This window comes from Pleurodeles waltl, chromosome 6, assembly GCF_031143425.1.
Source record: "Pleurodeles waltl isolate 20211129_DDA chromosome 6, aPleWal1.hap1.20221129, whole genome shotgun sequence".
NCBI lineage: Eukaryota > Metazoa > Chordata > Amphibia > Caudata > Salamandridae > Pleurodeles > Pleurodeles waltl.
This window is the reverse complement of record NC_090445.1, coordinates 1,180,407,068-1,180,430,813: the sequence shown is the minus strand read 5'-3', so window position 1 is coordinate 1,180,430,813 and position 23,746 is coordinate 1,180,407,068. Positions and strand designations below refer to the sequence as shown.

General features: G+C 48.5%; 1 protein-coding gene across 7 annotated transcripts in view; it reads right to left on the bottom strand.

Moving 5' to 3' along the window:
• The window catches only part of LOC138300721 (WASH complex subunit 2-like), a 780,011-nt gene that overhangs the window by 377,513 nt on the left and 378,752 nt on the right, over positions 1–23,746 (bottom strand). For all 7 annotated transcript variants that reach the window (XM_069240414.1, XM_069240416.1, XM_069240417.1 and 4 more), the window contains 2 exons: positions 22,784–22,892; positions 13,009–13,191 (listed from right to left, as the gene is read on the bottom strand). In XM_069240414.1, the coding sequence (XP_069096515.1) occupies positions 13,009–13,191; positions 22,784–22,892 (292 nt within the window). The remainder of the gene's footprint in view (positions 1–13,008; positions 13,192–22,783; positions 22,893–23,746) is intronic.

The following is a 23,746-nucleotide window of genomic DNA, read 5'->3' as shown; positions in this document are numbered from 1 at the left end:
TAGCGGACATCTGGCCTCATATTGCTACTTTCAAGGTGAATTTCGACAAGTTGAGTCGACTGAAGGCTCTATTGTTTCAAACGCATGTGGCCCTTACATCTGCTAGCGAGACCTACGCACTTCAGGTGGCAAGGTCATCAGCAGAAATACAGTCCCTTTTAAATACTAACTTTCCGAATCACTTTGGTGAACTCGTGGGACGTATATTTAATGCGTCCAGCACTGCTGGAATTGCACATTTTTTCAAAGCCGTTGGTGTTGGTTTTGCTCATACCTCCTCTTCCATATTCGGTATAATACCTTCGGCTATTCACTCTATTTTCGGAAGCATTTTTGGGGGATTTCCGATTACTTTGGCTTTGTTGGCTGGTGTTTTGCTGTTGCTGCTGTTCTTCCGCAATGGCTGTCCCACCGCGACGAGATCCCATGTTGGCGCTCCCGTCAGCGCAGCTGTGTCGTGAACGCATGATGCAGAATTTTGGAGCAACACTCCTGGGACAATTGGGGTGTGACTGGTCTCTGTCATTCTGACCGGTTTTGGATTGTGTGCAACCTGTGTTTGGATGCCTTTGGTGCTCGTTTGAACATGCACTGTCTCTCTGTCTCTCATTGCAGCGCCCCCCAGTGGTCGATACTGATCTGTTGATGTTCCCGATTAGGGCTCATTCCCAGACTTGTGCACTACGGTTGCGTTTGCTTCGTGAGGCAGTTTATGAGATTCCCTTCCTGGAGGAAGATGGCATTGTCTCATTCATAGGCCCTGCACGGGGTGCCGCCCTGGATGGTGCTGGGGCTTTGAAACACACCTGCTCCATGATAGTTTTTGGCGTGGATTTTCCGATATTGACATCTGTCGAAGTGGAGGATCTCCTGCTTTCCGTGGCTTCTTTCTAAGAATTTGATTTTTTAATTAATATTGACATTGTATCAAATTTGGCTTTAACGTCACATGCTTCCCAATTTAAATTAGTTTTCTGCTTTGCTGTCCTCTGAACTTGTCGAAATCTATTTGATGTATTTTTTGTATCTGGGGCATATTTTTATATTGTTAGAACCACTTGCTACCGACAAGGGGAGGGTGTAGTGTGGTCAGTTTTATGTATCCTTTGCGCATTAGCTTCAGGCCTTTGTGCACTTTGCCCCGGATGTATTTTATTCCTTTGCTCGTAGCTTAGAGCCTCTGTGCACTTTGCTCTAAATGCTTTTTATTCGGCTTCGTACTGTTATTTTTCAAATAACCAATTCTACGGTCTTGTTTTATTTTTTATATCACACTGTTTAGCCTACCTCAGCACTGGAGTTCTCAATAACACATTCCTGTTCACTCTGTGCTTCAGTCAAGGATACAGTCTGGTACATTGCCGATAGACGTGGTAGGAGTTTAGTCTTTGGCATTCTTGCGTAGGAACATTGTGTGATCACGCTGACATGTTAGTTATAAAAACACTTCCTTGTCCCAATACACGCAAGAGGGAGATTCCGACCAGGGAACCACAACTAGATGCTGAACCAGATCACAGGCTTTTGCTCAGGTATGAGGGTTGATGTCTTCCCAGGGAATCTGAAAGGCAAGTTAGAAGCTGAACATGCTGTGCTCGAAATAGAACTAACTGAGAGAGAGTAGAAATTGTTAACACCATGATAGCATTATTCTTATGTTTCACTCTCCTCGTGACTATTTCAATCCTACTGTGTTGTATGGTTCTGGTTATTGCGGCTCATGCCTTAATATCTAAAATGCAGCTGTTTTATTAAAACAATATATAAAACTTAAACTGCCTTTGTCATTTGTATATGAGATCGTACTGTAAATGAGAGAGCTGGTTTGGATCTGAGTGACCACGACTTCCCTGAGAAGTTCCGAAGATGTCATGCGCTCGGCTGCCCAATCATCCCTTCCCCTTGGGAGAGATGAGGCACTGCTAGTTAGCCGGAGCAAAACCAGATTTAGGGTGACAGAGGTCCTTCCAAGTGGGTCAGACTCAGTCCCCCACACCGTGAACGATCCTGCTACCTAGAAATCCAGTAGTCTCATTTAGAATAATAACAGCCCACGCAACACTGGTCTACCTCCTCCTACACCAGGAATACCAACACTGGCGACGACTACCACAGTGAGTACTGCCGTCAAGCACACAGGGGAGGGGGGAGGAAAAAGAGTGACACACACTCAACAGCCCCACCCCTAACACCATCACCATACACACAAACAGATGCAACAACATTACATATCCACCCCCTACCCCTCAGGAATAAAGCAAGTACAAAATGATTTGAAGAAAGTGAGTGTAATAAAATAAATAACTAGAAATATGTCCTCAAAAATCAGAACAGTATTTACAGATATACAAATGAAGGGAGATTGCCCAGTCCATAATGTCCATGGGCCATAGGGCCATATCACATAGGCCAAGTCCCCACTTGACTCCTGCCTCAATACAGAGAGAACAGAGGGCATCAGGTCGCAAATACACAGGCACCTCAGGGGGAAGGGAAAGGAGAAGGGGGACACCTCAGCCGGAAGATGGTACAACGCCACTGCTCCTGGAGGGGGCTACATGCCCTCTGTGATGTCCTGGGGAGTGCAAGGCCACAGTCTCTCAAGTGGGTGGTTTGCCCACTTCTTGGTCCTGGGGAGTGCAAAGCCACAGTCTCTCAAGTGGGTGGTTTACCCACTGCTTGGTCCTGTGGAGTGCAAGGCCACAGTCTCTCAAGTGGGTGGTTTGCCCACTGCTTGGTCCTGGGGAGTGCAAGGCCACAGTCTCTCAAGTGGATGGCATCTCCACTGGTTCTGGAGGGGGCCTTGTGCCCAGTGTGCTTCATCCTGGCAAGGAGGAGGTGAGTGGATGTCTTCTTCCACTGGTTCTGGAAGGAGCTTTGTGCCCAGTGTGCTTCATACTGGAAAGGAGGGGGTGAGTGGATGCCTTTTTCCACTGGTTCTGGAGGGGGCTTTGTGCCCAGTGTGCTTCCTCCTGGCAGGGAGTGGGAGAGTGGATGCCTTCTTCCACTGGTTCTGGAGGGGGCTTTGTGCCCTGTGAAGCAGCACATGGGGAGTGCAAGGTCACAGTCTCTCATCTGGGTGTCAGATCCACTGGATTTGCTGTGGGCAGGATGCATGACACCCCATGGAGGCAGAACTACAGTTCATCCGCCGGCGGTGACAAATGTAAGGTGGTGGCAGTGCCGGTGCTGGTGTTGGTGCTGCCAGTGGTGGGGGGAGGATCCAGCCCTTCCCCTGCAGCTTCCGACGGCTGCCTACTGGGGCTGCTGCCAGTGGTGCTGGTGGCGGTGCTGCCAGTGGTCCCTTGCAGCCTCGGACGGCTGCCCACTGGGGCTGCTGCTGCCAGTGGTGCTGGTGCTGCAAGTGGTGGGGGGAGGCTCCAGCCCTTCCCCTGCAGCCTTGGACGGCTGAAGCAGCATGGTTGGTGGTGGGGGAATCAGATCCTGTCACAGCACCAGGCCTCCTCTCCCTCCTGCCTGCAGGGACAGGCCCTTGCCCGCAGGTGGTGCCACCTTACCCTTGGCAGCTGGTGGTGCCTCCTTGCCTTTGCCAGCTGGTGGTCCCTTCTTGCCCTTGGCAGCTGATGGTGCATCCTTGGCCTTGGCAGCTGGTGGTTGATCATTGGCCTTGCCCTTGGCTGCTGGTACAGGCACACTGCCAGCGCTGATGGGTGTCTCCTTGGAGCCTCTCACACCTACAGCAGCTGCCGAAACTACAGTGGCCGTAGACAGGGTGGCTGAGGTGCTGGCCTGGGTCCTGCCCACCCTGGCTCGAAGTGAAGGAGAGGGGGAGGGGTAGGGAAGAGGTCAAGGGTGGAGAGGAAAAGCTTCTTAGGGACACTGGGGCGGGAATGAGGGTGAAGGTTTGGGAGTGGAGGAAGAGGGAGTGGTTGTAGAAGGTGCCCGTCTGCTGTGTTTGGGTGCAGGTGCATGGGCTGGATGCTGTTGTGAGGTGGATGGCTGTTGGGTGTCTGAGTGCTTGCGTTTGTGTACCTTGGGATAAGGGGGAACAGACACAGTGGGAGAGGACACAGGGGATGTGTGCATGGATGTGGGGGTGGTTACTGCATGTGAGGGGTGTGTAGTGACAGGCGTGATGGTGATGGAGGTAGTGGATGAGGATGTAGTGCATGCGAGGTGTGAGTGTAGACGCTACTGGGAGGGAGGTGGACGAGGAGGAGGAGGAGGGGGACACAGGGGAGGCAGTGGATGTTGGTGTGTCTGCTTCTGGATGGTGTTTCTGAGAGTGCCTGTGGGATGATGTGTGGTGCTTGTGTTCCCTGAGCCACTCCTCTGTGTTGTCTTGGGTGCATTATGGTCTGATTGTGTGCTTGGGATAGGTTGGGGTTCAGGGGAATGGGACTGGGTAGAGGAAGTTGGAGGGAGGAGGATAGAGACAGGAACAATGACTGCCATCAGGGAGGAGGCCAGAGTCTGGAATGATCTATGTTTGGCCGCCACGCCAGAGTGAATGCCCTCCAGGAATGCATTTGTATGTTGCAAATGCCCTGCCAGCCCCTGGATGGCATTCACTATGGTTGACTGCCCAACAGAGATGGATCGCAGGAGGTCAATAGCCTCCTCACTCAGGGCAGCAGGGCTAACGGGGGCAGGGCCTGAGGTCCCTGGGGCAAAAAAGACAGCCACCTTCCTGGGTGAGCAGGCACGGGAAACATGCTGAGCGGCTGCTGGGAGGGCGGTGCTGGTCATCATCATCATTTACTTTATTTCGGTAAAAACATACTAAAAAGGTACAAGACATGCAATCCAAGTGAAAGATAATAAAAGACAATACAAATACAAATAAAATGAATTACAAACTCCTAAAAATGAGATAATAAAACCAGATAAAACAATGACATACAAAAAAATTCTTATTAATATGATACTTGAAAAGCAAGCAGTCCCTACTAGAGCATCAGACAAACGGACTTACACTTAAATGCAACACCTATGCACTATATGCCTGATTTTAAAATCTGCTACAGATTCTTGTTCTTTAAAATCACTAATCTACAACGGCAAATTGATTCAAGGAATTTTGCCACAGAACAAGCTATTTGTACAGATGGGTCTGATTTGAATACTCTCTCAGCAGACAGACAGTTCCTAAAACCCATTTGTTTACATAAAGGAGTAATCCAAGAGGCCCTCTGTTTACCATATGCATGACACTGAAACAAAACGTGAAGATCAGTCTCTTCATACTTACAGCACATTGGACATAACTTAGAATTGGTAATAGAATTGGGCCATTTGTAGGTTAAAGAACGCAAGGGAAGAGACCCTTTTCTAAATCTAATGAAAAGAGCACGCGCAAGTGGAGAGAGCACTGCATCCATAAAAGGCTCTAACACATTGTGACATTTGTATCGCAGAAACCTGTCAGTCACAGAAGAGGGCACAACTTCAGCCATTTGTGCATTTTCAACTTTAAGCCAGAAGGCGTCCTTCAAGGTCTGAATGGCATTTTTGGGAATAGAAGAGGGATCCTTCCAATAGGACCCTAGGCCAAGATGGAATAAGGACTGCTCAACATAAGCACACCACTTGATTTTGACATTAGAATTAATGCCCATCAATTTGGGCAACCCAGATCTAAAAGGAATAAGAGCATCGGTTGACCATAACCGGATCCAGAACAATAATGGCCTTAAAGCGGCGATCCGGGTGATTGAAAAAAGATTTAAATCCATTTGGATAGGCAAAAAGGAAGTGCTTGAAGGAACTCTTAACAGCGTCTTTAAGAACTGGTTTTCCGCCCTAGCCAGATCCTCCAAATTGCAATGCCCCATAACTCAGCACCGTACAATGCCCCCCCGGCTTGTGATTTGTATATTTCAAGAGCTGGGGTCAAAGCAAAGCTAGGGGAGCGGGTTGCAAATCTCGCAATGCTGCCCGCCCTTTGCTTCAAGCATATTAATGATTTCTGGAGGTGGGCATGCCAATAGTGAGAATCTTCTAATTTTACACCCAAGTAATCAAAAGTGCCCACCCTTTCCAGTAAAGCGCATTCTAGATAAACAGGTCTTTTCATTTTGTGCTTTTTGTCTCCAAAAACCACATATTTCGTTTTTAGTGAGTTGATTTCCAGACCATGGTCTTTACAAAACTCCACAAATCTCGCAAGCAAACTTGAAAGGCCTATAGCAGTTCGAGAGAGTAACAGGGTATCATCAGCGAATAAAAGACAAGGAAACTTCTGCCCTCCCAAAATAGGGACGTCACTAGAGCAATCCAAGAGGTAGGGAATACATGCGTTAATGAATAGAAGAAATAGGGTGGGCGCAAGTACACAACCCTGTCTAACACCACGGACTGTGGGAAATACTGAAGTCAGTTCGCCTGCCCCGGTGCTGGTACGGGGGTGGCGGCTGTACATATAGTTGGGGTGGCCACAGAGGTGTCCGCCACCAGCGGGGAGCATCCATCGGAGGAGGTACCACTGTCAGACCGGCCCTCTCCTTTGTCCGCCGTGGTGCTTCCCTCGCCCTCCGTCCCACTGGTGCCCTCACGGTTGGTGGATTTGGCCTCCAGGGCCATGTGGAATGCACCTCCCTCCCTCCCTCACCGGTGCCTCTGCTCCTCTGTCAGATGATGCTAATGCACATAAGGACAGGGAGACAAAACAAAAAGGGGGGGGAAAGAGACAGAGAACAAATTTGGTCAATGCCAGCAACAACACCAACGTTGGCGTACACAACACATAGGGGACAACCCTACACACTAGGTGATTGACTAACACTCACAATGCTAGTCACCGGGCCATGGACAGTAATACCTAACGCCAGTTGTAGCATACTTGAGACCCACAGATCCATGCCCATTAGTAGATGCCCACTAGCATGTTTGGGGGTGGAGTGCATCAACCCTTGCCCAACATGGAGCCTACCCTGCAATGTCCTGTCCTGCCCACAACCCCAACCCCGAGACCACCCCACCACGCGTAATTTGCAAATTTGGAAACTGTACTCATCCTCTTGTGGCTGCTGTGATGCCCTCAAGTGCCCATCCAGCTTCGGATAGGCCACCGCCAGGATGCAGAACATCGGGGGGGGTCAGGGTTCGACGGGCACCCCTTCCTCGTTGGGAGGCCATCCCCAGCTGGGCCTCTGCCCTTCTTCCTTGCCCAGCGTCTCAGGTCCTCCCACTGTTCGCGACAGAGTGTGCTCTGCCTGCCGTAGACCCCCAGTGTCCGTACGTCCTAGCCGTTGGCACACCACATACTCTTTTTCTGATGGGCGCAGACCTGCAGAAAAATGAAAATGGGAAAAGGAATCAGTCATACCGTCCGGCCTGTTATACCCATGGCCCACCATATCCCTCCCATCCCCTTACGCACATACATTGCCCACCATACATGCTGCACGCTGCCCAGGGCCCCTCCATCACCCCCCACTTACACGAGGCCTTCACACACATCACACCATGCATTCATGCCCCATGCATCATGCCTACATTGTACTCACCTGTTGGTCTGGAGGCCCATAAAGCAATCAGTACTAGGGTAGGACCCCATCCACCAGTTTCTCCAACTCTGCATCGGTGAAGGCAGGGGCCCTTTCCCCGGTGACTCCAGCCATGGTCGCTTCCAGACACAGGTCACAGCAGCACTTGCAGTGTAGGTCCTCTCCTGTTGAAGGTCAGGTAGCAAGTGAGTGAAAAGATAGAAAATGGCAGTCACGTCCACGGCGGTGCATACCGTCACCGCCGGCATACATCACCATTGGCTACTGCAACCCATAGGGCCCAATGATAACCAATGAGGAGTTGCACGGCGGTAGTCGACCGCCTCCCGCAATGGCGCACAACGTCCGCGGCATTACCTCATTTCCACCTGTCCCTCCACACAGGACAGGCGTCCACCATTTCAGGGGGGGATGGGGGGGTGGGGGGGGTGGCAGGCCATGGCACCTAACTGCGTCACAGCTGACATAAGCACATTTTTGGAATAAACAAACATACTATTTCTGTCACAACATGCAATGTATTGCACATTGAGGAAATGTGGAAAATTGACCAGATGCTCATCGTTTTGCCCCCTAGAGTACAACCGCTGTAGATGAATAGGAGATGGAGACACCCCTCCGTGTACAGGCCCCTGGTGGACTTGGCAACAATGGGGGACAGGCACATTATCCTCACCTACAGACTTGATAGGGCCACAATCCAAGAGATGTGTGCCTAATTGGAGCCAGACCTGATCTCAGCTATCCGTCAGCCCACTGGGATCCCCCCTCTTGTGCAAGTCCTACCTGTGCTCCATTTCTTGGCAAGTGGCTTCTACCAAGTGACAGTGGCCATGGCAGTAGGAATGTCCCAGCCAATGTTCTCAAACGTGCTGACCAGAGTGTTGTCTGCCCTGATGAAACACATGCGCAGATACATTGTTTTCCCCCAGGTGGAGGATTTGGCCACAGTGAAAGCTGCTTCTATGCAATGGGACATATCCGCAACATGGTTGGGGCAACTGATGGTACACATATTGCCTTTGTCTGCCCCAGGAGAAATGAACAGGTATTCAGAAATGGAAAGAGCTTCCACTCCATGAATGTGCAGATAGTGCACCTGGCGGACCAGTACATCTCGCATGTCAATGCAAAGTATCCTGGGTCTGCGCATGATGCCTATATCCACAGGAATAGCAGCATCCCATTTGTGATGGCTCAACTCCAGAGGCACAGGGTTTGGCTAATCGGTGACCCCATGGTCCCCCCCCAGTGTATGTTGGTATATGGGTGTGGGGTTGGCCCTCAGGATGAGTGTCTGGCTAACAGGTATCCCTCGATATTTACGGGTGACTCTGGTTACCCCAACCACTCATGGCTACTGATCCCTGTGAGGAATCCCAGGACAAGGGCAGAGGAACATTACAATGAGGCACATGGGTGAACAAGACTAATTACAGAGTGAACCTTTTGCCTCCTGAAGGCCAGGTTTCGGTGCCTCCATCTAACAGGTGGATCCCTGTGCTACTCACCCAAGAAGGTCTGCCAGATCATCGTGGCACGCTGCACAACCGTGCCTTGAGGCGCCAGGTGCCTTTTCTGCAGGAGAATGAGGCTGGAGATGGGCGTGTGGCAGCGATGGAGCCTGCTGACAGTGACGAAGAGGAGGCAAAGGATGGAGATGTGGACAACAGAACATCTATCATTCGACAGTACTTCCAGTGACACAGGTAAGACACTAACTTCACCTTCCATTGCAGTTTTGTGTTGTAAATTTTCCCTGGCAGGTTGCTGTTCCCACTACTATGGGCACTTACTGTACCCTTTGACATGTCTATTTATAGATATTTGTGCCCTTGTCTGGCTCCTGGTGTACTGACTGCAGCACAATACAGGTCATACCTATGTATACATTACTGTCCAGTCTACTTGCAATGTCTACAGATTGTTAAAGGAATACATACTTAAATCATTTGACATACTACATACTTGTATTTTTTAAAAGGGTGTTTATTTAATTGCTGAAAATTTAATGGGGATGTGCAGTGGGCTTGGGTGATGGTGGAGGAGAGTCCAGAATAGATTCCAGTCTCTTTGTAACACAGGCGCATTATCCAAGGGGGCATAGGAAGTGGAGCAATGGCAGTTCAAGGTGGACAGGGTGACAGAGTGGGGCACAAGAGTGACAATCAAGAGTCTCTTATTTCCTGGCGGGAGTCTTGGCAATGTTCTCTGGCTTCTGCCTAGATCGCAGGGACCGTTTGCGGGGCGGTTCTCCTTCTGCAGGGGCCTATCCTCCCCCTGTCGCACAGCAGTCCTCCCAGCTTCCCTGCTGTCCTCTGCCTCTGTCTCCTAAACTGTGTGCCCACTGCCACTGACCCCAGGTTCCCTGTCGTCCTGTGTTTGTGGGGTTGCCTAGGGTCCCTGTAGTGGTGGACACACTGCTGATTGACGTGTCCTGGGGACAGAGGGATGGGCCCGCTGGGTGGGTGCTGTGCTGGTTTATCCTGAGGAGGGAGACTCTGTGGTGGTATGGGACTGTGCGTGGGTAACCGACTGTCTGGAGGTCCCTGATGGGCCAGGTTGGTCATCCTGATCCACGCGAGCAGAGCTGCTGTCATCACTGTGGGCCTCTTCTGTGGGGGGACTGGGGGGACTGGAAATTGCTGGCACCTCCTCTCCTGTGACGTTGTGTGGGGGACCTGTGGGGATGTAAATGCAGTGTTATTGTTTCTGCGTGTGACATCTTGTGCATGGGTGTGTTGGCCTCTATGGTTGTGACTGCCCTGTCAGCTTTGCCTTGTGTGAGTTTTTATTTTGTGGGCTAGGTGATTCTCTCTAGTTTGCATGCTGTGGTGATAGGGTGTCCATGCAGGGCTGTGAGTGGTGTCCATGCATTGGTGGCGCATGCTGTGCTGGATATTGGGATGGGTGGGTTGTGATGGTGGGGTGTGTGGGAGGGGGTAGAGTGATGGGAGGGAGGGTAAGGATAGGGGTATGTGAAGGCATGTAGGTAGGGGGGGGTGACAGTAATAGAGATTTGACTTACAAGAGCTCAGTCCTCCTCTTACTCCTGCCAGGCCCTCAGGATGCATGATTGCCCAGACTTGCTCCTCCCATGTTGTTAGTTGTAAGGGAGGAGGTGGGGGCCCACTGCCAGTCCTCTGTACAGCGAGTTGCTGCCACGGAACGCACCTTCCCCTGTAGGTCGTTCCACCTCTTCCTGATGTCACCCCTTGTTCTGTGGTGCTGTCCAACGGCATTGACCCTGTCCACAATTCTCCGCCATAGCTCCATCTTCCCAGCAATGGATGTCTGCTGCACCTGTGATCCGATTAGCTGTGGCTCTACCCGGATGATTTCCTCCACCATGACCCTTAGCTCCTCTTCAGAGAACCTGGGGTGTCTTTGTGGTGCCATGGTGTAGTGTGTGTGGTGTGTGTGTGAGGGTGTGTGGGGTGATGTGTTAGGGTGTGTGCTGTGAGGTGCGTGGATGGTGTATGGGTGATGGTGTTCTGTGGCTCTGGTTCTGTGGGTGCTCTTGGTGTCTCTCTCTCTCAGTTATCAATTTCTTTGAGTCGTAAAGGGATGTGGGTACTGTGGGTCTGTGCTTTATAGTGTAGTGGGTGTGGTGTTTGTATGGGTGTCAGGTGTGTGTAGTTTGAATTGTCCAATGTGGTGGTGTTTTGTATGTGTGTGTGTATTTTGAGCGCAGCGATATGTACCGCCAAAGGTTTACTGCTGTTGAATGTCCGCCGCAGTGATTTGTGGGTCATAATGCTATGGGCGTAGTTCTGTTGGCGTAACGGTGTCGGTTTGCTACCACCATTTTATCACTGACCTTTGAGCTAGCGGACTTGTGTTTGTGTCCGTATAGTGACGGATTGCTATGTGTGGGTCATAGTATGGGTAGCGGTATACCGCTGCGGTCGCAGTATGTTGGCGGCAGTCGGCATGGCGCTCAGCTGGACTTACCACCAATGTCATAATGAGGGCCTAAATGTACATGTGGGTGGCTTGAAGCGATTTTAACACTGAGAAATTCGAGAGCTGTGAACCCTTTCTGAAAATGAACAGTAGAAAAGCAAACTTGCTTTCATCAAGAAATTAGATTGCACTGACATTTGATAGAGAAAGCGTGAGAGACCTTTCGAGGGTTGGTCCTGAAGGAATTTCAACAGCATGAACTTTCTGAGTTTAGTGTTGTGTTACTTGTTAGGGTGTAATATTCAATGAAGACCATTAGAAACTAAGAATCTGCTGACTTTATGGGAACATTAAAACAGGGAGTGTCAATGGCGAGTCTCCTCTAAAATCATTTTGTACACTATGAAACCTCAAGGAGCCTTGTTGATGCAAGCAAGAGGCTCTAAAGGACACCTGGTACGTTCTTTTTGGACTCCAAAGTAAGTTTGGTATCACTGAAAGAGAACAAAGTATACAGAGTGTGTTATTAGTCTAATTTGCATGATCTTGCTTAACCTTGTGTTTCCTTGCCCCAAAACAGCACATCCCTCTTTCTTCCCTTTGGACACTGAGCTTTTAAGTTAAGACTAATATTCAATTGCAGAACAAATCTAACCACAAGAAAGGCATGAACCATCTGATTTTCCCTAATCATAAGTATTGTAATCTATTCAACGGTATCACTGAGTGTCAATGTCTATTTTGAAAAGGACCTACTCACAGGTGTCTCCTTCCCTAACCACTGTATCTATATCCTATGTCTAGGTCATAATCTTCTCTTCAAATATAAAAAGTCTTAGAAAAAGTCTGTGGGTGGCGAGTGGTGACATTCTGCTCCCAAATACATATTTGGGCCTGACATTTTTACCATCATAGACGTATATTGGTACTGTTAAGGGTGCAAAATTTCAAGTTGGACATAATCAGACCCTTGAGTCAATGTGTAATGCCCACCCCTGATGACAAACAACAATCAGTTTAAATCAGTAAAACATCTACTATTAGTTTGCACAAATGACAGATTCCAGCAGGAGTGCACACTGAGGTGGCCCTGGGGCTGTGCATCTCAGTATCCAGTCCAACTCTGAACACATTACACTCTTTGTGTATCCAACCTGGGCTCCATAATCTTCGGCCTGAAATTGCACCTGGTCCTGGTCTACGCAACCATTGACTTACATTGGGCGCTTTATTTTTCTTGCCACGTTTTCACCTTAAATCTTTAAAAATTCATAACTAAAGTTTCCCTCATTGGATTTTTTTTTTTGTGTGTTTTTTTACTCATATGAATGTTCTATTTTAAAACTGGTTGTGGAGTTTTATTGCATTTCGTAGGACTATTTCTACTTAAATTACCAGAATAGGTATACTTTATTTTATTTGTTTGGCATTAAGCAGGTGATGACCATATCATCTGAAGTGGACACTTGCACACCCCAAATGATAATCTACTTTCCTACAGATCCCAAGTAAAAGCATTACTCAAAGAACAAGAAAGACATAACTCTCCCTCATCCTGGAAGTTTTAAGATAGAACTTTCCAACTTGTATTACAAACTCACGTCATTATATTGCTGTTTTACTTTTCACTTACCTTTTCTTTTATGTGCTCTGCAAACCCGTCTGTTTCACTAAACATGTCTACAACTTCATCAGTTTTTTTTTCCGCCCCACTCTTCTTCACTTGTGACGTTTCTTTTTCTGCTGGCTTAACCGGCGCATCTTTTTTATCTCCATCAAACAAGGACGATGGCATCTGGCCATAAGTATTTTTCACCTATAAATTGAAAACAAATATAGTACATTAAAATCCTTGGAAGAGTATTATTGCAGTTCAAATAAAAACATTATATTAAAGCATTTAAAATGCAAAAAGAGAACTGCCACTCAGAAAAACAAGGAAATTATGTATGTGTCAAAGTCAAAAACATTTGCATTGTTGATGTTTGGTGGCCCACTCTTAAGGAAAACGGAATGACCATGCTACAGATTAACCACCTTCATGCATCCTTTTGTGTTATATGGTGTGGGTGGTAATTTTATCACAGTCAAAAACTTCCAAGTCAGGATATGCACAAATACAGCTCAATTATGGTAAACGAAAGATAATGAATTCCCTGAAAATGTACTCAAATGGACACACTATGCTATGTTTCATGCTGAGTAAAGACTGAAGGCCTCAGTACTATAATAATTATTTAAGGCAATACTGGTGATGATACAAGGGTTGTTGTTCAGAGAACTGGGTTTCAGTGAAATTGGCGAGATCAATAAAAATTACAGAAAATCCTACTGTCAGACTGAAGAAAGGATGCACCTTTCCCCGATTACCATACAGCTTAGTTTTCATGGGAACACTGAGGAAGAGACACATATCAGCAATGTATTATGCCGACAATATTGTGCTGAGAGGTCAATGCATGTGCTGAACACAAGGGTGAAACCCCATAAAACCTACCTGCCCTTAATCAAGGTGGAGGCAGGAAGGGGCATGCCCAGTGCCTTCCTTTACTCAATGGCCCTTTTAACCAAAGGGCAGACAGCTTTCCTCTCTAGGAAAAGCCTACTTTGATTTGCAAACAGTGACTGGGTTTACAAACAGCGAGGGGGTTTGACATGTTATTGTATATGTTGCCAGTTAGAGTCAAGCTCCGGAAAATAATGAGTTTTGCAAAACAAATTAGCATTTTCATGACACATGATCGGCTGAAGAAGCACTTGATCAAATTTTTAACCATCATATTGAAATTCATAAATTCGCCTAAACTCACATGCTTGGAGCCATAGAATAAAATTCATTACTGTGAAACAAGAGCTTCAACATGGCTAACAGTATTTCTCAATCACAATGGTTCTCATTAATATCATTCATTCAATTAGACCTTTATCAGCCAAAACGACTGTATGCTATCAATGCAATAAATAAAGTAATAATAAATATCAAGGCCACCATGTGTATCAAAAGTAATCCCTATTCAAGAATCATAAACTTTGCTTATTACAATCAATTATGAGTGTAGTGTGTTCCAGTAAAAAAGGAAAACCACAACCCAGTGCACGAAGCAAGTACAAATTAAATGTAGCCACAATTCTGTTCTATGTGAAACTGGGGTGGCATGGAGAGCAAAAGAACGATGGATTAAAACCAGATCTGTGACTGGAGGGTGAGTGTTTGAATTGTTCAGCACTCCGTCCATTATCCTTTTGTGTTGCTAAAGTTGCCCTAAGTGGGAAGGGTATGCCCAGACATGGGTCCCGTGCTCACTGTGCCACTGGATTCAAGCTAGCCTGGCTGATGAAGGGTGATACCCTGAAACTGGTCCCAGGATGCTTGTTTCCGGTCCAGGGAGGACTTGGCCTGGCAGTTCGGGTTGGACTGTTTCCATGAGGAACAGGTTCAAGACTGATTTGCATATGGCTGGGTCCAAACTGGAATGGCATGGTGAGCAAAAGAACTGATGGATTGAACCCAGGTCTGTGACTGGGGGTGAGTGTTTGCATTGTTCAGCACTCCGTCCATTATCCTTTTGTGTTGCTAAAGTTGCCATAAGTGGGAAGGGTATGCCCGGACGTGGGTCCCATGCTCACTGTGCCACTGGATTCAAGCTAGCCTGGCTGATGAAGTGTGATACCCTGAAACCTGTCTCTGTGGCAGCGAATGATTGGTGAAGTGGAGTGTGGATACGCCTATAGAGATCATGTCTGGCCGTTGTAAGAAAGTGGGCAAGCCGAAGGGCAGTGAACACAAGACCAGGTCATCCAGAGCAGGCCTATAGTTTCCGGTTGGTCGCATCCATCGACTGCTGAAGAAGGGGCATTATGCAGAAAGGGTGGGCTCTGGTGCTCCTGTTTACTTGGCGGCTGTCCTGGAATACCTGACTGCAGAGGTGCTGGAACTGGCAGGAAACGCTGCCATGGACAACAAAAGGTCTAGGATTGTGCCAAGACACCTCCAGCTGGCTGTCAGGAAGGATGAAGAGCTAAACAAACTGTTTGCTGGTGTGACCATTGCAGGAGGTGGTGTTCTGCCAAACATCCAGGCTCAGCTGCTCCCCAAAAAGACTGCGAAGGCGTCAACGGGAGAACCCAAAGACATGGAGCCACAGGAATTCTAGAAATTGGAAAAAGCATATTGATTTCCCAAATGATTCTTGAAATAGTTTCGCCTTTTTCAGTTTTAATGCATTTTAGTGAATAAGTGATCTATGTATTTCTTAACAAAAAAACAAAAAACTGGTTCCAGGATGCTTGTTTCCGGTCCAGAGAGGACCTGGCCTGGCAGTTCAGGCTGGACTGTTCCCATGAGGAACAGGGTCAAGACTGATTTGCATATTGCTGGTCCAAACTGGGGTGGCATGGTGAGCAAAAGAACGACTGATTAAACCCAGATCTGTGACTGGGAGTGAGTGTTTGCATTGTTTAGCACTCCGTCCATTATCCTTTTGTGTTGCTAACCTTTGAGAGGGCCCATATCAGAGCCCTGCTGGGCTAAAGAAAGGACAAACAATAGTACCTCAGAGAGAAGTGCAGAAAGGGGTTCAACATACTTTTCTGTGCACCATGCCACAAATTTCTCCCAACAACTGGTATATACCCTTTTGGTGGAGGGATGCCTGCTGCCAAGATTGTATTATAAATGTCAGGGTGGAAGGTCAAAAGCAGTCATCTGCCGATGCTCAATCTCCACACAAGAAGGTGAAGACTGGACTGGTTTGGATGGAGAACCCTCCGCTGCCTCTGTGATGGAAGACCCTCCTGAAGGGACAGTCTGATCAGAGGACTGATGGCCATGCTCAGTGGCTCAGGATACCGGACTCTTCATGCCCAGTCCGGGGCCACAAGGTTTACTTGGGTTCGGTCGTTCTTGACCTTCTTGAATACTCTGGTCAGAAGTGGTATGGGCGGAAAGGTGTGCAGGAGGCCCGAGTTCTACTTGAGACGAAAAGCGTTGCTGAGCGATTGCCGCCCTTGAAACTCCAATGTGCAATACTAGTGACATTGCGCGTTGCGGAGGCTAACAGATCTAACCAAGGCTCTCCCCACTACTGGAAAAGACCTTGCGCTACCTCTGATGGAGACACCATTCGTGATTGACTAAGCATTGTCAGCTGAGTTTGTCCGCTCTGATATTCTGATAGCCCGCCAGATGTCGAACCACCAGGGAAATGCCTTGTTGTTCCAGCCATGCCCAGAGGAGTAGAGTTTCTTGATAAAGGGTCCACTACTCCTCCCTGGCCTGCTTGCTGCAGCAATACATGGTGCTGGTGTTGTATGTGAATACCAGCACTACCTTCCCTTTGAGGGAGGGAATAAATGCTTTCAAAGATAGTCTGACTGCAAGGAGCTCCAATAGGCTGAAGTGGAGTATGGATTCTGCCAGAGACCAGATGCTTCTGATCTCCCCCTCTCACTGGTGCCCATCCCATCCTGGAAGTGACACATCTACTACTACCTTCTGATCTGCTTGAGGAAGGGAGAGAGATCTGCGTCTGACCCAGTTGTGATTCGTTAGGCACCACTGCAGAACTTGTGCAGTTCCCTCCGACATCCGTACCTTGTCATAGAGATTCCCCTGATGCTGCGCCCACTAGATCTTCAGGTCCAATTGCACAGTCTGCATATGCCACCTGGCATGTGTCACTAGTAGGATCCAGGACGCTATGAAGTCCAGCAGCCTCAGAGTCATTCATAACAAAATCCAGGATAGAGGCTGAAACATCATCATCATAGCCTGAATATCCTGGACTTGTCACTCAGGCGATTATGTCCTAAACTGCACTTGTGTCCAGAACAGCTCCAATAAAAGGGGGCATCTGAGAGGTCGTCAGGTGTGACGCTGGCCCTTTTCTAATGAGCTCCAGCGAATACAGGAGGTCCGCCGTAGTCTGGAGATGGGAGATGACAGCCTGGGCCGAGCCCGCCTTCAACAGCCAGTTGTCGAGATAGAGGAACACTCAGACCCCTGATCTGCGCCAATGAGCTGCAACCACTGCCATCACCTTGGTGAACACCCAAAGGGCACAGGTAAGGCCAAAAGGGAACACTGAACTAAAAATGCTCGTGACCTACCATGCGCCGCAAGTAACGTCTGTGGGCAGGCAAGACAGGGATATGGAAAAACATGTCCTGCAAGTCCAACGCTACTATCAAGTCTTCAGCGTCCAGGGCAGATATAATATGAGCCCGGAGTGAGCATTCTGAACTTCTCTTTCTTGAGAAAGACATTGAGGGACAGAAGGTCCAGGGATAGGGCAGACGCCCTTGTCATTTTTGGATACCAGAAAGTAGCTGGAATAGCAACCCTGACCTACTTCTGGCATAGAAACTCTCTCTATGGCACCCTTGGCCAAGAGAGCTGTAACTTCCTCTCAGAGAAGTGCCAAGTGATCCTCCGTCATTCGATCTACGATGGTGGCACGGACAGAGGGGTAGTTTCCAAAGGGAGGGAGAAGCTTCTTCGGACTATCTGCACAACCCACCTGGCTGACTTGATGGATTGCTAGTGGAGCAGGTGTTGGCGAATCCTGCCTCCAACTGGTCCCGGGTGGGGGAGAGTCAGACTAGGAAGGTTTAGAGCCAGCTGCAACTGGCTAGACTGCTGGCTCCCTGATCCACGAGGATGGTGGATCCCACGTCCCCAGCCACGCAGAGGCTGGCCAGCATGTGCAGCACTGTGGCTGGAGGGGACCTATTGTGGCTGGGTGCCCCTTCCGTAGCCACGAAAGGGGTGAAAGGCAGACTGAGGGGGACGAGAGGCCGCCGCGAGGTCCAAGGACCTGGCAGTAGCATGAGATTTCTTGAAGTGCTAGCACACAAAGTCTGTTTTCTGTCTGAAGAGATAGGGGCAATTAAAGGGTATGTCCATGCGATTAGCTTAGACATCCCCCAAAAAGCCAGATGTCTTCAACCAGGCATGGCACCTCAGGGCCATGGTTGGAGTGGTGTTCTGCCCAGTGAGTTGGTCGTGTCCAGTTCACATCGGATTGTGAACTTTGCTGTGTCTCTCCCATCAGTAACTGCTTGGGAAAGTACAGCCTGGGCTTCCTCCAGGGCCTGTGGCAACACTTGTACAACTGTAGCTGACAGAGTGTGGAAAAAACAGCCCAAAAGGCTTGCAGTATTCACGGACCGCAATACCAGGCTGGCGGAAGAAAACATAGGGCCTGATTTTAACCTTGGCGGACGGCGGAGGCCGTCCGCCAAGGTTCCGCCGCCAAATGACCGCACCGCGGTCACAAGACCGCGGCGGCCATTCTAACATTTCCTCTGGGCCGGCGGGCGCTCTCCAAAAGAGCGCCCGCCGGCCCAGAGGAAATGCCCCTGCAACGAGGACGCCGGCTCAGAATTGAGCCGGCGTAGTTGCAGGGGTGCGACGGGTGCAGTTTGCACCCGTCGCGTATTTCAGTGTCTGCATGGCAGACACTGAAATACTTTGCGGGGCCCTCTTACGGGGGCCCCTGCCGTGCCCATGCCACTGGCATGGGCACGGCAGGGGCCCCCAGGGGCCCCGCGGCACCCCCTACCGCCATCCTGTTCATGGCGGGTTTCCCGCCATGAACAGGATGGCGGTAGGGGCTGTCAGAATCCTCATGGCGGCGGAGCGCGCTCCGCCGCCATGAAGGATTCCCCCGAGCAGCGGTAAGTCGGCGGGAGCCCGCCGACTTGCCGCTTCTGACCGCGGCTGAACCGCCGCGGTCAGAATGCTCGTGGGAGCACCGCCAGCCTGTTGCCGGTGCTCCCGTGGTCGGTGGCCGGAATGACCCCCATAATCTTCCCAAGTCTGTCCAGCCTCTTGGATTCCCTATCCAGGGGTGTGGCAGGAAACGCACCCTGGGAGGTGGAGGCTTGGATGACTAAGCTCTCAGAGTGGGGTGTTGCGTTAGGTAACCTGGGTCACCCGGTACAGGGTGATGGCAGCGGGCAATTACCCTGTTCACAGGAGCCCCTGTGCTAGGTTTGGACTAGGTACCCAGTGAGACATCTGTGAGGGCTTCATTAAAGAGGAGCAGGGGTTCCAAGGAGAAAGCCCCAGGCTGAAGCACCTCTGTCAGAAGGCTAGTCTTGATTGCCAATGAAGGAAGCTCGAGGTCCCGGACCTTGGCTGCTCTTAGCACTACCACTGGACATAAAGCTCCCTCCTCCATAGCCACGGTAGGGGGAGAGAGCATGACAGTATCTGGGGGAAGTATCCAGTCCACTGGCTTCACCCAAATCCTTGAGCCAGTCCATGGGGTCTATGAACTGGTATTCTAAAGGGTCCAGCGACTTCTTCCATACCTCACTGTAACCTAGCCCATACGAAAGCATCAGGATCTGCCATAGGGGTCGAGTCCCTGCCGGGGTCTTGGAACTGGTATTCTAAAGGGTCCAGTGACTCCTTCCATTCCTCCCTGTAACCTAGCCCATAGGAATAAATCTCAGGATCTGCCATAGAGGTCAAGTCCCTGCCGAAGTCGGTGTCGTATGACGTCCATCCGGATCTGTGGCGGAGTCGGCAATGAGGATAGGGACAGCACTGCCTGGGGGCACAAGCAGCGCCAATGTCTGAACTGGTGCTAGGGAAGGTCGAATGGGTGGGACCAACGCTGGTCCAGATCCAGTGACTGCTGCAGGTGTGCCCCTCAGAGCCGAGGCCAAAGCTGCAGGCACGGAACCCAGAGGGGGCCTTTCTGACTCCGCAGTGCCTGAAGGTGCATCAACGGAGTTGAACGCCCCAAAAATGAGGTGCATGGCCTCATAATACTACTTAAGTTGGGCAGGAGTTGCTCCGGCTCCAGGAAATTTGGGGAGGTGCAGTGTCAGCCCAGACGGAGGCTCCACAGAGGGAAACCTAGAACGACGATGCTCCTGCTCCCTTGTCTTGTCGGCCGAAAGATGAGTGAAGTCAAACGCTACACTTTCTTTGACTTTTTCTCATGCCTCAACTTACCCAATCGTCCAGAGGACTCAGAGTGGGATGACGAAGAAGAGTGACTCCGCAACCGATCCGAGACCTTACTGTTGAACAAGATCAGAACTTACCTGGAGTCTTACCGTCCCTCTATGCTTTTGGGTTCATGGCCTGGGACTCAGTTCACAACTTCAGGTCGTGGTCAAGCTGCAGCCACCAAAGTCACATGTGGTGCGGACCAGTCATGAACAATGCCCGATGGCAGGATCCACAGGACTTGACCCCGGTCTTATGCGACAAAATCTTTGACACACCAGGAGTAGATATTACTCAAAAAAGCATAGAAAAAAAGACCTGTCAAAAAGTGACTGATGTAGCTCTTTCTTCAGATCAGCGCTGGCTGACATGGAAAGAAAAGAACTGATGTCAGCGTGCCAGGGTAGCGCCTATGTAGGACCCACAACGTCACATGCAGTGTGGGTGATGCGGATGACGGGCACAGAACCAATCGACGCCACCTAAAGGCACGCAGGGGTACTGCTCGAGAAAAATCTCCAGATCCCGACTGATGTCTATATCAGATACAGAAATATCTAAGTGCTCTCTCCACTGATGTCGAGCAAATCCTGCTTTCTTGGGTAGCAGGATGATACCTGATGATGAAGCATTCCACTAACCGAATGGATGAGGATCAGACTGCAAAACAGAACTGTCGGTTAAGGTGTTAACACTCCGCCTTAGGTTCCCAGGTCATTGGTTTGAGACTATGGCCTTGGCCAACGGCTGCACTCTATGGCCAACACCCACTGTGTATGGACAAAGGAAGTGTGCAGCAGTGGTTGCTGAAGAGGTGCATGTAGTAAAGAACAAAAACAAAAAAGCACTTGCAATGCCTTTAGATATGGCTTAAGAATACATTGTCAACAACATACATTATCTAGTAATATAAAACACTTTAATAGCATTACAATGTCATGTGTGTGCCCTGGAAGTTCAGCCTCAGGCCGCTGGATAAATAAACAAAATTATATCAGCTGTGTGAAGAGCAAGCACTTTTTTTGTGGAAGCACACAACTTCCGCCTAATCAAAAAATGCAGTCACGACTCCTGACATGTGGGTGGAGCCAAAGCTCCTCTCTAGTTATGCTCACATAATTGTCTTGTGACAGCTGCGCAGTCAGGCCAGACAATAATAATAAAATAAAAAAATCACTGACAAAAATTATTGAAGGAAGTGCAATTTTATCTAATCACAACACACAAATCTATATCAGAAATTTCCTGAAAAACACTGCTAATGTGAAGCTGTAGTCACAAATAAAACTAAAACAAAATTGTGAAACTTGCAGGTTCCGGTTAGCTAAACAAATCATAACTCACGCCCGTGACAAATGACTTAAATCTCTAACCAAATGTACTGCAAATGATTCTTGCCATGTTTCACCCCATGACAAAAAAACTCCCTTTTAAAGTCTATTTCCTAACACGTGACCTATTTAGGCACAATATCCCCGTTTGTCCATCAAAGGACACACCAAAACAAACTTTCCCGACTCTTTCCTAAACCCGAAAAAAAGATTCTGCTGAAAATGCATCCTGAACATCAGCATTGACCACGCCCATTATCCACATCATTTGCGGTGTTAGAAAGGGAAACCATCCCGCTCCATTATTTGCGGCGAATGTACAAGCAATAAACTGAAGCTTAAGTTGACATTAGGCATGATGTTAGAGTCAAAAACTTTGTCAATTTTTTTTGCAGATTTATACTTTTTTTCATTATACAAATAATCTCAGCCTCAGCCCAAGAATATTACTTTCACTAGCATTGTTAAACTTGGACACGCTCTTTTTCATGCTATAGGCCTGATTTACAATGCCCAGGTTTTAAGGTCAGAAATGTCCACGTGTGTTTACTCCTGGTTTTGGAGTATATTTTAAGCTTGTTGGAACTCCAAAAGAATCTCAGAACTACTCCTGAGATTCCATGAGATGTACAGAAGTACTCAAATGCCCACAATTTCTTCTTATGAAATGTTAGGGCAGTTGAAAAATTGTGCACACGTACACGATGAAAAAATGTGCAGCTGTCCACATATTCTTTTTTACTATAGACAAATAGTTTGATAACAGACAATGATGTTGGAGTGTGTTTTAAACTCAGATTCAGGTAGGGGCTTCTGCCTACTAATTTGGGTGAAAAAAATCATAGTAAATGGGAGGTACGTGGAAGATGCCCTGGTGAAGATTAAGTTGGCCCAAAGACAGAAAGCTAATAACTAGAGAAAGTATCAAAACCTAAGTTTGGGCCTTGTATAAACAGTTAGAGTTTAACTTATTGAGTCCACTGTGGGGAAGTGAAATATAATTGTTACGCATAGCACTGTGGGCATATTGGGAAGGAAATAAGCACAGTGGCGGTCTTTGATGCAATATTTTACAATACCCTTATTGCTGCTTTAATACAATAAAAAATTACCTGAATCTGAAGTGCAGGTCCCGCGGATGACGATTTATTAGAGAAAAGCGTGCCTTCGTTACTAACATCATCTTCAAATAAAAGGGAAGCCCTCTGCGTTCTTTTGTTACTGCAAACAAACAACATTTTCGACGTTACAATATTACCAGTAGCAAACGATTTCCAAATAAGGTCAAGAGTTTACCTTGTACTGACCCACACTCCAAAACTCAGACATCAACAAAGATCCTTCCTGGGCCTTGGAGAGTGTTGGCTAAACATGTACACACATTATGGCTGCGTCTATGCAATGATTACCCCTTTCCTCTGAGCTTCCTTCACTCTCATGCATTCAAAATTACTGACATTTATGCCTTTGAACAATTAAGCCATGGCTGGCGTAATGTGGCAACAGTTACTAACAAGCTAGGGCTAGCGGTATGCCAGCTGCCCATAACCAGAATATGTCAAAAATTACCACCAGAAATCAGGGGTTGCGATTATATAATGTGTGGGTGCCAGTGAACCAGGTATCAATGTATCATTAATGTCAACGTTATGCTATGAATTCGCATCTTAGAGCCAGGACCATCATTATTGCAGGGTTAGGAGCCACTGCGCAGATATCCATAATATATCAGGAATCACAACCATGGTGCCAGAGCTGCCATTATACTATGGGTCAGCATCATGTGCCATGGAAGCTTACAGTATATCAAGAATTGAAACCATTGTGCCATGACCAATATGGATCGCCAAAATGTATCAGGAATAACCACAATTTTTGCAGGGCTAGCATTTTACCATGGTTGTGTTCTGGACTCAACAACCCTCTGGGCACAACAACCCCAAGTATACACACAAACACACTCCAACCTGTGCATGTGTGCACCCACACACCTTTTAAAAACATCTTTTGTTGGCCCCTGGTGTAACAACTGCTGCTCCAGCTGTCTCAATTCTCTTACCTTGGAGACCACTGGA